The following is an 11,765-nucleotide window of genomic DNA, read 5'->3' on the forward strand; positions in this document are numbered from 1 at the left end:
GAGTCATGATAAGCATTTGTGCTAGACACATAATAAGAAACTTGAAAGAAATAATATTGAGTTCCTGAAGAACTAGTTTCATATCTTATGTTTCTTCAATTCTCTTATTATTTTTCTTCAAAAGCCCTACTTCATTTACCCTTGAAAGGTTTCATCTATTTGCAATGGGGAGGAGAAAGAAAACTTCTAACTTTATAGAAATAAAGATAAGAAATAAAAAAAGAGGCACGGCTGGAATATGCAGTACTGGCCATTGGTCTAGTACATGTATTATACCTATTTCGTACAGGTTCGAATACCGGCCGATATTTCGGCCTACGTACCAATCAGTATCGGCTGTATTTCGGCCTTCACTTTTTTTTTCATTTTTTTAAACTACAAGATTATTTTTTTTACCCCCAATTCATACCGGACTATATATAATTTATATATATATATATATGTATTTATGTATAAATTATTCATATATAAATTATTATTTTAGAATATAATTTTTATATATATTTATAAATATAATTTATTTATATATCGACTATTTTGAAATAGTATACGAAACCATATCGATAACGAAATATTTCGTTTCAGAGTACTGACCAGTACGACATCCAGTACGATATTTAAAACATTGATTACAACTGTGAGGCTCTCAAGAATATGATGAGAAAAGTTTGGAACCTACTCAGAAGGTGAGCTTTAAAGATCTAGGATCGAAGTTACTACTGGTGGAATTTGCGGACATTCGTGATAAGCTTTGTGTTCTTCGAGAGGGGCCGTGGTCTTTTGATCATAATTTGGTTCTTCTGAAACATATGGAGGGTGACTTACAGGTGACGAAAATACGTCTTTCAGAAGCGTCTTTCTGGATTAGACTGTACAATATGCCACTTAATGCTATGAATGAGGAGGTGGGGCGTCTTATTGGAAATCAGATAGGTGGAGGAGGTTGAGGGTGATCAAGGAGAGGCTGCATGGGGTGAGTTTATGAGAATCCGAGTTCAGGTTGATGTTTCTCAACCTCTTATGCGTGGAACCAGGGTTAACTTGGGTCAGTTTGGTTCATGCTGGGTCCGTTTTGCTTATGAACATTTGCCAATTTTCTGTTACTGGTGCGGTAAACTTGTTCATCAACTCAAAGATTGTGAAGCTGTTGGTAATCAGGCTGCACAGGATTCTACTCAATTACCTGTTGGGTCGTGGCTATGTGTTGGCGCATCTCTGGGCAGAGGGAAGGAATATTATGAATTTTCAGGCCAGAAGGGTGCTTCTCACCGGAATTCCTCGCCGACATGTTCATCCAAATTAGAAACTCCGACTGCGGGGGTCAACTCTGGACGAGGAAATGACGGAGAGGAAGACTGGAAATCAGGAAATGGCTAAGAAGGAAGACGTCTTTTGTGCTTCGGTTATGCATGATATAAGGGAGGAGGCAATGACAGGTGTTAATGCAGAATGTACCGATGGAGGCCTATTGACTCCTAATGTTGGTATTGGAAAAGAAGCTGAGCAGACTTTCTCTTGTACTGAAGGAGTGGAAAGCATTCACTAATTCATCTCGCTTGAGATGAATATTTGAATTGTAAGTCTGCATTTGCCTTCTTAAAGAGTTCTCACATTATAGTTATCACAACAAATATATGGATATATGACTCCGGTAACCCGAATGATTTCAGGAAAGCTTAAATTGACCTGATTTTACTGGGTATTTTGCTTACTCCTACACAAAGATGGCTTGGAAGTCTCAAGCTTGTTTCCCGGCTAACCCACCAACAAGATTCGCAAACAAAGATCATAGAGAGAGAGAGAGAGAGAGAGAGAGAGGCCTTACCGAGAGAGCGGAAGAACTTCGAACGGGGTCCTTTGATTGAATTGTTTGTGCCCCGGTTTACAAAGCCTTGTTTGGTGGTTGGTTTTGTGCATTTCATCCTCACTGAAAATAATCTCTTGGTTTTCCTACATAGCATACAATTGCAATGACGGGTTATGGACCTGAAGATTGAAGTTTTGTTCTGGAATTGACATTCAACTACGGAGAGACTGAATATCACAAGGCTTATGTTCAGGTAGAAACTAACTCCCCCCCGCTCTTGCTGGTGGCAAATGATTGTTCTGTTGGGGTCTATGACATTGAATATTGTTTCACTTATTTGTCAGAATAAGAGATGACATATTAGTATTGGAGACTGATTTCTTACATCGTAACAGATTGCAATAGGCACAGATGATGTTTATAAAACTGCAGAAGCCTTACATGGGAACCAGGACCATTTCCGGGTATCAGCACCTAGATTACAGCATGCTTGGATCCTGATGGTTGGAAAACGGTATGGCTTGTCAAGGTATTATGGTTTCATGCTTGTGTCCGGGGACCCCTTTTTTTTTTTCAACCGTGTTTTGCATATATAACTTGAGTGGCTTTTTGCACAACCCAAGAATCGTTCAGAAGTCAGAACAAAGGATGTAAATATGGGCATGCAAAATATATTTACCTGGATGGATGTCTGCAAAGCTTTCGGTTAGATCAGAGACTTTGATAACTTGGCAAATGGCTAGTTGTTGCTGTTATTGGGTTCAGTATTTTAAAGTATCACTTTTTAGTTGTTTTCTAGTGTCAATTGTGGTTTTTCCTTTCTTTTTTCTAATTATAGTTTTTTAACACTTGCTTATTGTTCCCATTCATTTAATTGGTATGCAATCTGACATGAAGAAGGTTTCCACCTCTAGGCTTTTGAGTGAGGACCGAGGCAAGAAGAAGTGAATAACAGTTTAAGGCTACTAGATGCATATTACGTCAGGTTTATATTCTAGCAATGCTGTTTCTAAGCCGAGTTATATTATACAAGAAGGTCGGTGATAGTTTTCTTCCCACTTTGGTTGACTGATAACTCATGCATCCTATGGTATATGTCTCTCACGTGCCAATTGAAATGGACTAACAAAATAGGTGGTCCGTGCAGTGAGCGGAAGAAGGTTGGTGGTTGACTGATAAACAAGATTTTTGCAAGTGTAGTTTAGTAGTAAGTGTAAATGGTTGGATACAAAATTTTGTCAATATGATTGTTGGATAGAAAGAGAGTTTAACAAAAAAAAAAAAAATTAGTTAATTAGGAAATATAGAAATTTGATTTGCAATTAATACATTTATATAGGATTTTAGATATGTTTAATTAATTTGAATTTTGGATGTGTTTAATTAAACGATGATGGTTATTAGCATTAGGTGACTATTGAAAATATAATTTTTTAATAAATAATTTAATTGGAATATGAATTACTAATTAACATATTATCAGTAAAATGGTAAAATATGATAAAATTCAAAATAAATTAAATTAATATAATATCTGATATGATTGGATTAATCAAAACTAAATTCATCTTTTATTATTTTATTATTAAATAATAAATAAATAGATAAATATTTAATATAAATGAAATAGTCAAAACTAAATTCACCTCATATTAACTCAAAAAATTATGTGGCTTTGATTATTCCTACGAGAATACTCTTAAAAATTATGTGGCTTTGATTATTCCTACGAGAATACTCTTAAGATGTTTTGATTTATTTATTTGTTGATAATGGGTGATTTAACCCAAGCCTCGTGACTCATATTGTTTAGCCTTTAGGCCCCGAAAATACCATAACATAATACGTGAAAAGCCGAAGTAATTTTAACCGAAGAAATAATATTCTTTTGGAAAGCATTTTTTTTTAAAATGATTCTTTTAGAAAACTAGAACGCTGTTTGATGGTGGGAGTTTGCGCTTATAATATTACCGTCTTTAGTCTTCAAAGAAACACACTAATTTATTTTTTTAACCCATTTTTTTGCTTGCATTTTCATATTTATAGATAAAACAATAAAAAAATATAATGTTTTTCATAAAACTCACTCATTTTATATTATAATTTCTAGATTACCCATTAAAAAAATAATAATCAGTTATATTCATTATATTTTAGAACAATACTACGTATAGTCATGAAGTGTAAAACTACTATGCAGTCGCAATGAAAATGATTAGAATCCACTTTTAAAAAATTAACTTATTTTTATGTGGAGTACCGTATTGATTCACTTTTTTTAAAGATAATTACATGACACTTACATACTCACGGCTGCAAGAATCATTTCTCTATATTTATTTAGTTCAATATCAAGTGAAAAGTTTAGTACTAATTTAAAATCATTTAAAATTAAGTGATAGACTGAGAAGATGAACAAAAAACAATGTAAAGGCTTCCAAAGGGTTTGAGGTGAAGTCAAAACGCAAAAATAAGGGTGGTGGCATCTAAGACGATGAACACAGACCTCCCTTTATAGGAATCACCCTTTTCTACAATATGACTTTTTACCTCTTCAGAACTCTCACCTGGACTGCATTTGCAAACTACCCGTTTCAAATATCTTATCTTCCATTCTACTTCCTTGGCTGAGCTAAGATTGACTGGAGGCATTAAATACACCCCCAACAGATATCAGGTGGAAATAGAATGCAGATGCCACCAAAATGAGTTTCTGAAATTCAGCCTGGAATCCCAGTCTCGTAGCCAAATGATCCCCATGTACATCGTGGAAATGAGTTGGTGATCCACACAAGTGTGTGTGATGGCTTGCTTGCAATCTATATATGAATTCAATAACTCCGATTCGAATCTGCTTTCAAACGTAATGTACCTGGTGGCAGTTCGCATAAAAAATGCATCTCAAACGGTAATGGACTATCAACACGTTATGGGTTCTTAGATCTCCAGACTGAAGAGCACAGATATTAACAGCATGCCAAAGATCCAGCATAAAGGATTTTTGCAGATTTCACCATATCCAACTACTAATTGTGGTGCATTTACTACCCTCCCGGTCCTGCCTGGTAAGAAACCACCAATTTCACGATTTTTGTTGACATCAAGAGGGTCTAAATCTCTTGATCAGCATACATGAAATCCCATAATGCCAACATTTCCTATATGCCTTCTTCCTCAGTAAGCAGCTCCCTGCCACGTTTCATCCTGCAAACAATGTTGTGGAAAAAGAAATCCTGCAAATTGCAAAGTGTGAACTGATAACTGAGCAGGTTATTTAAATCTAATCATAAACATGAACATCAACAAGAAGCTATAATTACTTTAAGCCTTTAAATAACATCATGAAACAAAACTTAAAACCACTGATCCTCTTTAAACAATGAAAGTAAAATAGAATCAAGCATGATTTATGTTGTCCGACTACAAGTAATAATGCATACCATGGGTATCTTGGGGTGTATAATCAGATCTAAATATGTAGAAAGGCAAATTGAGAAATCATAAACCATAGCATGGATTCTCCAAAGTTCTATGCAATTCAAAAATATGAACAGTCACTTACAAACACTTCAACGATCTATCCCCTACAAAAGGACAACTTTTTTTGGGACGAGTACCTTTTATATGTCATAATTCTAGAACTCACCTATAAAAAAAATTCAAAAATTTGTAGAACTCACTGAGATACTTCTCCCTCATTCAAAATTAAATTTAAGAAACAAGTGTTGATCTGATCACTTCGAGAAATCAGTGCTATGATGGAAAACCCTTTGAATCAGTCAAAAGAAAAAAAACCAAAACTTAAACCTTCTTCAGTTTGAACTCCCACTTACTTAGGGATGCTTCAGATAAGACACATAACATGGACATCAAGATTAGTGCACTAGGTGAAATTCCTCCAGCAGAACACCCAGGGGTCTGATCCAAAAGATACAGAACATTAACCATGGATCCAGTAAAATAAAATTAATCAACGTAAAAATGTCACCAGCCAGCATATGGCACAAAAGGCACCTACTATATATGACTAGAAATGGAAATCAAAGTATACTTTCACACATCATTCACATTACATAGGACTGTAAATACAAGTTCTCTATGAGCCACTTGTGAAATCTATGTACATCACAGGACCCAAGTTTTTTGTAGTCTGTGTTTATAACAATTGTGATTGTAGTCACCTTAAGAAAAAATTACGCAAGCTGGCATCAATAGAGGAACCAATGCAGCACATCACATCAGTGGCACATTGCAGCCTCTGTAGATGCATTACCAGAATCTTCTCAACAGACACAAAGTGAAGAACAAAACTCCGACCACCACACATTTACAGCTTCAAACGTTGTGTCCCTAGAATGTTCTTGAGCAGATCCACAACAAAACAAAACACTGCAAAATGGTCAACAATACAATTAATGTGTAGAATGGGAAAGCAAACTAAGAAAGAATCCAACCTATAATGTTATTGAAGTATGATCTTGATAAATTACCATAAATCACTTTGCAGACGAGATACGTGGCAGTGACGATATCCAGCTACTTGAAGGACCCATTCGATTGCCATGTCCATTACCAGGATTTGTAGTATCAGTGGGCATTGCAAGCTTTGAGGAATTTCTTTTAGAGGAACCAGCAAGTGCATATGAAGTAGAGGCCACGTGTTCTTCGGTCTGCACCTACATAGCAACATTTATCCCACCCATGACCTAATTAGCATAAATTTTAAATGGATAATGTACAAGGAAATTGCATCACGTATAACCCATATAATTGCTCCCTCCCCCCCCCCCCCCTACAAAAAAAAAAAAAAAAAAAAAACACCCAAAATAAAGGCTCAAGTAAAAGAATTACATTCTTCTCAATAGGATTCTCAGAACTTAAATTCTTGGCAATTGGTGATTTAAAATGCATCCGGAAACCAGGACCAGTAGCATTTCCAGGTCTAATGCGCTCTGTTACTTCAGCTGAAAAAGGAACAGTAACACCCCCTGCCAATTAGATGATGAATATAAGATTATTTCTTTAATGCAGCTGAATATATGATACCAGGTGTTGAGAGGGAAAATAAATAACACAGTTCTATTAACTCCATGCCACTGGTGCCCTAAGTTAGTACCAATCATATAGCCAATGATTAACTTGGTATTTTCGTATGCTGAAATTCATATGAATCCTTACTTTGAACAAGCAATAGCTCATCAGAGCTTATAAGTCATCTTTAGAGGTTTTTTTATAAGGATTTCTAGTTTTTTTTTTTTTAAATGCATCAGCAACAACTAACCTTGATGATTGTCCACATCTAGTGGCATTGCACGGCTACTGCTACCTACAGGAACAGACTGTAATATATGTGGACATTGAGTATTGTTAGAACCATCAATATCCCTCTCTCCAAATAAGCAATTATAATCAAAGTTATAAAGCATACCAAGCAGAAAATATACGTACAGATAATCGAGACTGGGTTCTATTCTTTTGTGACTGCTGATACTTTATGATTGTCCAATCAAATATGAAATCAAATTCATATCCTGGAAATTGCCAAAAACATAAAAGAATAAGAGTTAAATTTCAGCAAAATCTGGCATAGCTAATAAAATAGTCTGAATTGAAATGACCATCACTAATAGTTTCAAAATTAGTTGTGCAGGTTCAGAAATTATTCGGACTACTTCTATTTACCAAAAGGCCATACCTATGCATATGTGGGCTTCTATTTAATTGCCTCCTGTGTAACCATAGGTATGACCCACAATCCCCATCTCATTGTGGGGAAGGCCCATGAATGCTCTACTAGGACAACATGATACAGGCTATTTTTTTTTATCCTTCATTTTTCTATTTAGATATTTATAGCTTGAGGGAGGGGCAAGGGTTTAAACAAGCACAGGGGACATAGACCAAAAACATAATCAGCATGTTACTGCAATTTCCATAATTCCTCTCATGCAAAGAGCTCCATATCTGACTGGAAGGATTAATGATTGTGGCATATGCTTTATCAGATTGCTTAAATCTGCAACATGACGAGAATTGACCAAAAAGAGAGAAAGAGGGATCACTAGGCTTTGTGGATCAATACCTTCACGAGCAAACAAGTCGCGGAACAGACGCTTCAAGAATCCATAATCAGGTCGCTGATCGAATGTCAGTGAGTGGCAGTAATGAAAGTATGAAGCAAACTCCACTGGATGAGATTTGCAGAGAACCTTGAAAAAAAAAAAAAAAAAACCAACAGTCACTTCAGATACACCTGTAACTTCCATCATACATATCCACAGTCAACAGACTCAACCCACACCTCTATAGGAGTTGATAACTTCTTCTCACATATTTTGTCATACTTCTGCTTCTTTGTGGCAGCCTTTAAACCCTGCCATGGAAGGCTATACACAGAAACTGAGTCATTAGAGAGATGATGTGCCAAAGCATAAGAAAGCAGAAATCATACTTTTAGATCTCAGTATCACAATTACTCATTATTAATACAAAGCAGAAACAGATAGTGGTTGTGGGCATGGTTCTTCTATATTTAATCTTTAAAAAGGAAAGAAATGAAAAGGCAATCGTACCTTCCCCTCAAAAAATATAAAAGCACATATCCCAGTGATTCTAAATCATCCCGCCGGCTTTGCTCTATGAAGAAGATACCAAATATGGATGATTACTTACATAATCAGAGGGGAATGAAGAGGAGGAAAGTAGGGGGTAGAGGGAAAAAAACAAAAATAAATGGGAGAACATTTCCTAGCTTACCAATTCCAAGATGAGTATTGCAACTTGCATAACGTGCAGTCCCCGTCAAGTTTTTATTCTCCCTGTTGAAGACAATGCTCAGTTGTGCAAGGATATGTATCCATTTATTACATAGAAATCCAAGATTGTGTGTGTGTGTGTGCCCGCGCGCACGTTTCCATGTCTATATAAATATTCTTTAAAGATATTCACTAAAATGTATGAGAAATGTAGGCGTCCATGAAACATATAAAAACATTAGTTGTGTACTACTAAAAAGGTACCTGTAAGGAATATGGCGATTGGTTGTTGCATCCCGGTATCTTTTTGCAAGCCCAAAGTCAATCATGTAAACCTGTTCAGCACAATAAAAGCACAGGATGATTTGCAATGAAATGACAAAGCAAAGAATAACAACCCATCCAAGGTAAGGAAGAAAAGACGGTAAAATCAATCACCTGGTTTGCTTTCCGAGCAAGACCCATGAGGAAGTTATCAGGTTTTATGTCTCTATGCAAGAATCCTTTAGAGTGCACGTACTCTATTCTTGTAATCTGCAAAAAAAAAAAAAATGTAACATGGGTAACAACAAGGCCATCTAACTTTGAAGATTCTTCAAAGTAGACATTTATAGTGGGTTCATGGTAAATAGATGCAATATACTCCATATACTTTCTCTAAATAATTGTTAACTGAGTACCAGTGACTCTGACAAGAAAAGCCACAGGACCCCCCCAGTCAAATTGGAAACATCTGATTGCGACACATAACGGTCTTTAGAAAGTCAATGAAAGTTTTCATATAGCAAATGAAATAACCAGTTGACAAAACTACTATTTCAGAAGCATTGAAACCACAGCTCCTCAGCAAACATATACATTCGTTTCCGAATTTGTATATCCGCAAGTGAGCACATGAGCAGCACGAACAGTTTCTGCTGAAAGCTTAAAAAAAAAGCCATTAAGATGGAAAATTAAGGATACCATTTGATCAGCCAACATTAGAACTGTCTTCAATGAGAACTTCCTCCCACAATACACCAACAGGTCCTCAAGACTGGGTCCTAACAAATCGAGCACAAGCACATTGTCCTCCCCGTCTACACCAGACCATCTTATGCTAGGAATACCACCTGAAGAAAAAAGTTTATATACAACCATAAACAATTAATTTAAATCTTGATCTCAACAGTAAACAGTATAGATACATGTAGAATACATACTTCCTCCTTGAAGAATATTGTATAACTTGGCCTCATAAAGGAGCTGCGGATGCTTAGTTTTACCGTTTTCCTGCAATAAGAGGAAACAAAATGAAAATAATAAAGACAAGTTCAAAGAAAAGTAATAGGTAATTTTTAGCGTTCTCGTTATCATTACTACTCTAAAATTTGATCATTTCCGAAAATCCTAAACCAGCAACAATTGTTAATTGTTTCATTCATCATAAACATAAACTTAAAAACTCAGCTCCCTGAACGAATGAAAATTCAGTATACACACATATATAATATATAATCAGAACATGATCTACGCATCTCCACCTTCAAGGATGGAGCCAGAGGCACTGACCCAACTAGAAAAAAATTCAAGCCACCCCCGTCCCCGCATTTTTTCAAAAAAAATTATTTTTTCCTCCCTAAAAACTTGAAATAGAAATTTTATCCTTAAAATGAAAATAGGATTTCAAAAATTCTCTCTCCTATCCTTAAAAGTACTATATAGATCTTTTAAACTCAAAAATTTGACCCAAAAAGTTTGTAAAAGTATATGGATTTTACTAAAACCAACATCATAAGATTTTTCTCTATTATCTTTTATTCCTTTCAATTCAATCTTGCTCTTCTCCACAATCTTAATTTCAAATGAAATATTGTGTTATCCGTTGAAAATAGAAAATCTTAGTTTGTAATTCATAATATGTTGCAACCACGAAAGGCTTTAAATGTCTTCAGGTTGATGAACATGTTTATTTTTTTTTCTTGAATTATATTTTATAGTGTTTCTTGTTGTATACATAAAATTATAAATAACAAATTCTTATTATAATATAAATTCGCCGCACAACTGGCTCCGCCACTGTCCAAGTCTTCGTAGTTACAGATACGTAAGACACAGCACCTAAATGAGCCAAAAGGTATGAAGAGAGAGAAATTAGAACTTACAATCTTAACGGCGACGATCTCAAATGTATCGATATGCGTAGCTGCGACCAATGATCAAAATTCGAAAAGATCGATCAGAGTTTCAAAAGATGAACTTTAAAAACAAAAAATCAACCACAACGCGTACAGATACTCACCGAGGAAGATTTCACCAAACGATCCGCTGCCGATCTTGCGGCCGAGCTTGTACTTACCGCCGACGATCCGTTCCATCGTAGAGATTCAATGATCCGGATCCCTCAAGCTCTCTCTCTCTCTCTCTCTCTCTCTCTAGCATAAAAGACAGCTAGGATTTTGGAGTTTGGATCCGAAGAACAAGAACAAGAAGAGCTGGAGGATCAAAAATTGAGAAAGAACGAGAAGGGGGCGGTGCAGAGACTCTTGTTTTATAGTTGAGAGAGAACTGAAACCACACAGGTAAAAACAAAGAGAGCGTGATTTGTTGATAAAGAGGGAAAGTTGAGGGGTAGTCTTGGCATTTCTGGTAAGGCGGTGAGTCGGAGACGGGTTGACTTGTTGACGACTCGGAGTTTAGGACTACAAATAAGAATTAAAATGATATTTAAAATTAGGAAAGTTGTTTGAATTAAACTATTTTAAATCAAATAAAATTGAATTGGATGTTTTAAGAGGTTATTGAAAAATAAAAAAATTATATATAATAATATATAAAAATTATAATATTTGATTGATTAATATGTAATATTAGCATACCATATCAATTAATTAAAAGACTGACAGATAAGATACTTATATCGCATGACAATTTTTCATTAATATACAGAGTCATCCAATTAAAAGACTGACAGATAAGATATTTATATCATATGATAGTCTTTTGTTATTTTCTTAATAGGAGATTGATCGAAAAAATTAATTACAAATATTTTTAAAGTTAATATATAATTTTACGGAGGTTGAAATCGCATATCACAATTTATAAAAATGAGAAAATTAAAATATTGATTTTATAGTTACGATGCTACCCTTGGAATTGGGCAGAATTATTAAGCGTGGGTGGGGTTAACATTGATTGGGGAAATAAACACATGGAGGATA

At 35.3% G+C, this 11,765-nt stretch overlaps 1 protein-coding gene across 6 annotated transcripts; it reads right to left on the reverse strand.

Annotated features, from left to right (window-relative positions):
* Positions 1 to 4,219: 4,219 nt before the first annotated feature.
* LOC122308239 (casein kinase 1-like protein 3) lies at positions 4,220 to 11,129 on the reverse strand. 6 transcript variants are annotated; one of them, XR_006241963.1, is made up of 17 exons: positions 10,844 to 11,129; positions 10,707 to 10,747; positions 9,765 to 9,834; positions 9,526 to 9,674; positions 9,001 to 9,096; positions 8,827 to 8,897; positions 8,564 to 8,625; positions 8,380 to 8,443; positions 8,109 to 8,193; positions 7,890 to 8,016; positions 7,256 to 7,338; positions 7,089 to 7,146; positions 6,659 to 6,795; positions 6,298 to 6,483; positions 5,989 to 6,196; positions 5,641 to 5,725; positions 4,220 to 5,040 (listed from the first exon to the last, which is right to left on the reverse strand). XR_006241963.1 is itself a non-coding variant. In XM_043121449.1 (15 exons), the coding sequence occupies exons 1-14, from the start codon at positions 10,917 to 10,919 to the stop codon at positions 6,304 to 6,306; spliced, it is 1,269 nt and encodes a 422-aa protein (XP_042977383.1). In that variant the 5' UTR covers positions 10,920 to 11,129; the 3' UTR covers positions 5,807 to 6,196; positions 6,298 to 6,303. The 6 variants fall into 6 exon arrangements, 4 of the variants coding, with proteins under 4 accessions (XP_042977383.1, XP_042977382.1, XP_042977381.1 ...); XR_006241964.1 differs by lacking the exon at positions 5,641 to 5,725; XM_043121449.1 differs by lacking the exons at positions 4,220 to 5,040; positions 5,641 to 5,725 and having other exon boundaries at positions 5,807 to 6,196; positions 6,298 to 6,477; positions 6,659 to 6,771.
* Positions 11,130 to 11,765: the final 636 nt, after the last annotated feature.

This window comes from Carya illinoinensis, chromosome 4, assembly GCF_018687715.1.
Source record: "Carya illinoinensis cultivar Pawnee chromosome 4, C.illinoinensisPawnee_v1, whole genome shotgun sequence".
Taxonomy (NCBI): Eukaryota; Viridiplantae; Streptophyta; class Magnoliopsida; order Fagales; family Juglandaceae; genus Carya; species Carya illinoinensis.

Excerpts from the sequence above, each read along its gene's own strand:
- LOC122308239 (XM_043121446.1), bottom strand. The coding sequence starts at position 10,919 with ATGGAACGGATCGTCGGCGGTAAGTACAAGCTCGGCCGCAAGATCGGC. Across the intron at positions 9,835-10,706 it reads AGATCGTCGCCGTTAAGATT|GAAAACGGTAAAACTAAGCA; the intron begins GTAAGTTCTAAT and ends CTCTTATTGCAG. Across the intron at positions 7,339-7,889 it reads CGACTTGTTTGCTCGTGAAG|GATATGAATTTGATTTCATA; the intron begins GTATTGATCCAC and ends GGCAATTTCCAG.